The following is a 3,913-nucleotide window of genomic DNA, read 5'->3' on the forward strand; positions in this document are numbered from 1 at the left end:
GCTGCTGAAGGACTTGGGTGTTCCTTTTCTTTTACCATCCTTATAGAAAAGAACAGCTGAGGGAGACTCAGATGCACGGAGCTTCCCCACATGTGATTTTAGTTGAGGTGAGCTACTTAGGCTCCTCCTGTCCAACTCCATCAGCCTCAGAGGCCCATGATAGCTGGACTCTGATGAGGACCTTGAAGAGGAAACATTAACATCTACATGGACTTTACTTTCAGTTTTCTTCTTGAATTTTAGAGTGAGGAACCTCTTAAAGGAAGATTTCTTTTTCTTGGAATACTTATCAGGTGAGTCATTCTCTATCAAAAGTGAAGGGGAACTTTTAGTGATTGGCTTTTTGGTGATGTAGGCGAGTTCAAAAGGAGGTGGTATATCAACAACTGAGGATGGCGTAGATACGCCACATGACGAAAGATGATTTCTCTGGGAAAAACTACCTGAGGAACCATTGACACAAGGCAAAGACAAGTTGTCTTCTGTCCTTTTTATTCTACCATCATCCAGTACACAGCCATCATTTTCTCTGTAAACAGACACAGGTATCTCTCTTCCTTCAACAGAGTAAGATCGAGGATACAAAATGAAACGTCTTGACTTGGTTGGTAATGCCCTGTTGGCTTCCACTGGTTTTCCTTCCACTGAAAATAAATTATTGCTTAAATCTTCTGTCCCAGAGCCATTGCGGGAAGATGGTAAATCAGTTTCAGGTCCATTTTCTTCTGGAACTGTTTCTGGGACATAGCCTGGCATTTTCCCAGACAGCGACCGTGTTCTAGTGACAATGCTTTTACGATCAATGGGCAGCAAGTTGTTTTCACCATCCATGCCTAATTCATCCCTTTTGCTCTGATCAGCTCCTAAATCAGTCTGCCCATCATGAGCAATTTCATTTTCTGCGGGAAGCACATAAGGGTCATCTAGGGAATCACTGCTAGTTTCTCTTTCCTCTGATTCTTCAGGCACAATGACCACTTCAGGGACTGCTAGATTTTCATGCAAGACATGTTTGGTCCCACATTCTACATCCATTTTGCCATGCTTACAGACTTCTAACTCTTCCTCAAGTGGGACCTGTTCAGCTGGACTTGGGACACTTTTGCTGAGGCTGTTTGCTTCCACCTTATTGTCTTCAAGTTGCAGCTCATCTGACTTAGAGGTTTCCACAATACTTTCACCATGCTCTTCAACAGCTGCATCTTCCAGCTCTGGCTCCATCCCTGGACTACTAGGTAGATTATCAGATATCACACCATCTACATCCAGAGAAGTCCCTTCTGTTTGAAGATTCTCATCTGAATGCTCCATGGATACTTCCTCACCACATTCATTCTCACAAGGAGCAATTTGGCAGCCATCATCCATATTCTCTGCATTCACAGTTTCTTCTTCCCCTTTCCCAGAGTCTTTCCTTGCTTCAAAGGCTACCTCTGATGTCTTCTCCTCACTTCTCCCCTCAGTGATCTGGCAGCCATCACTGGCATTTCCTGTGTTTGTATTATTGTGCTCATCTGGGTCTGCTTCCTCCTCTTCAGCTGCTGCTTCATGGATGGACTCTCCTAAACCATTTTCAGCACTGGGTTCGTCTTCACACGGTTCTAAGCCAGGAGCTGTTTCTTCACTGGCCTCATCGGGGAGCATGTCAGGGCTTGCACAGTCATCATTTTCTAACTCCCCTTCCATGTTCAAATCAAGCTCTGCATGCACACTCTGGTCACCATCATGGGCTAGACATGCATCTCCCTTTTCTAAAATCTCAGGTAGTTCCCCCTCCTCCTGCCCTACCTTCTCACAACCTGGGATTGATTCATCTGTGGGCAGTGGCAGTACAATGGTATCTTTACAGATACCATCCATTAGTTCCTCATCTCTATTCAAAATGTTATCACTGTCAGTCTTACAATCACTATTGTCCTTAACCAGTTCCAGGTTGTTAGAAGCTTCCTCCTTGATTTTGGTTTCACTACAATCACCTACAACGTCCTCATCTTCATCTACATTCTTGGAAGCATCATTATGCCCATCAGGGGCATCTGAGGACTCCTCACAAAGTGCTTCGGACTGGTCATAGTCTCTAGTTGACTCTTCAGCATCTGGTCCCATTGGTTCACCAATATCTGAAGAGTTACGGTGTTCATCTTCAGTGACTTCTTGATTACTGGTATCCTCATCATTAGCAATGTTATCCTCTTCCTTCTCTACTTCTTCTGGAGTTTCTGAGACTTCATTTTCCACAGAGGAACCTAGATGCCGATCATGCTCATGTTCCAAGTCATTACAGTCTTTGCTAGTCAGCTGAGCTTCAGGAACTACAATGTATTCGTTATCTGCCTCAGATTCTGGGCAATCAGCACTGCATTGGTTTCCTTCATACAGCTCTCCATCAAGACATACCAGTTTCCCATTTGAGCATTTATTTAAGTTATTGTTGGTATAAACGCTGGATTTACCCTCAGTGTCAGCTGAGAATTTTGGCTTGGGAGCAATAGGTGGTTTGGGACCCCTAGACATAGAGTTTGGGTTATGAAGGATATCAGCCCTTGGCAGTGAAGGAGAAAATTTGGAGACAGCTACTGGAGAAAGATGACCAATAATCTTTGGTTTCGGTGCTAGTGGTGGCTTTGTGATTTCTGGAGAAAAGAGAGAAAAGCCATGTTAGTCATCTTGGTTTTGTATTAAAGCCAGCAGAATATATCCTACAGTAGACTTTATCTTATACTCGTGACTTCTAATGCAGCAGGAGTCCAGCCAATAAAAGGCACAGCTCTGAAAAGAGAACTGAAGGAGCAAAGCATACGCACTGTGCTTCCATGTGGCACTATTGCTATTCCCAGGGAACACGGTTTAAGGTGAAAATTGAACTGAACTGAACTAGATGCAGCCCTAGCACACTTGGGGAGAGAACGACGTACAGCTGCAGAGCCAAGGCTATATCATACACAGATACCTACAAACAGGTAACACTTCCTGCACTCAGAAGTACTGATGACATTAGAGACCTTTTGATGCTGTCCCAGAAATCTGTTTGCCCTAAGATTCAGTATGAACACTTTGATTCAATGATGAAGTGTTTCACTGCAATGACAGAAATGCCTTTCAGCCATAGTAGCTGTTCTTATAGTACAAACACTTTGTAGCAATGATTTTAGTTTCACTATGTAGTTTGCAGAATTTCAGCATTGAAGAACACTAGTTCTACCAACAGATCAAGGTTTAACTCAACCCAGCCAAACTGAAGTAAATACTTGGTGCCCAGCCACACAGTCTTCCCATCATCCACAACCATGGTAAGAAAATATGGAGTTACATTTTGTTTGTCAAAAAACATAATCATGAGGGATAAGATGATTTGCTAAAAGCTTGGCTAATACTTTACATTGATTATGCAGCTGAGCTATAATGCACTGAATTAAATACTTCAACCCAGAACATGAACAGAGTTACTGGTTTAAACTTAAGTTCAGTTTTCAGTGTACAGCTTCTTCAGTCCTTTCTTTAGTGAAAAGATCCTCCATCCTCCTGTAAATGCCAGGACCCCTTGCCTGTACAGTCTTCTCTGAACATCAAAATATACTTTAAAAAAGTGAATTATCTTGCAAAATAAGGCCAGCCAGGGTCTCTAAACTATTTCTAGTAGAAGTGCTGACACATGTGCCAGAGAATTCAAGCAGATTGACAATAAGCTAGATTGAAGCTAGATGAATTAAGTCATATATGGCCATTTTACTCACAGTACAGTTTACATGCCACAGCCATTGCCAGCTGTCTTGATCTTGAAATTAATATTCTTCAAATAACTAAATGAAATGCTGAAAGGCTGCATAAATAGGCAACAATAGAGATCCTCCCTCATGAGATTTTAGATGAGATGAAATACGTGGTGTGAAGAAGCCAGTGTACCAAATGGTTA

General features: G+C 42.4%; 1 protein-coding gene across 1 annotated transcript in view; it reads right to left on the bottom strand.

Annotated features, from left to right (window-relative positions):
* The window catches only part of LOC104164161 (FYVE, RhoGEF and PH domain-containing protein 5-like), a gene marked incomplete at its 3' end in the record, with an annotated part of 57,629 nt that extends 55,001 nt beyond the window's left edge, over positions 1-2,628 (bottom strand). The window contains exon 1 of the mRNA XM_009703408.1: positions 7-2,628. Within this exon, the coding sequence (XP_009701710.1) occupies positions 7-2,514 (2,508 nt within the window). The remainder of the gene's footprint in view (positions 1-6) is intronic.
* Positions 2,629-3,913: the final 1,285 nt, after the last annotated feature.

Source organism: Cariama cristata, unplaced genomic scaffold, assembly GCF_000690535.1.
Source record: "Cariama cristata isolate BGI_N322 unplaced genomic scaffold, ASM69053v1 scaffold11587, whole genome shotgun sequence".
Classification (NCBI taxonomy): Eukaryota; Metazoa; Chordata; class Aves; order Cariamiformes; family Cariamidae; genus Cariama; species Cariama cristata.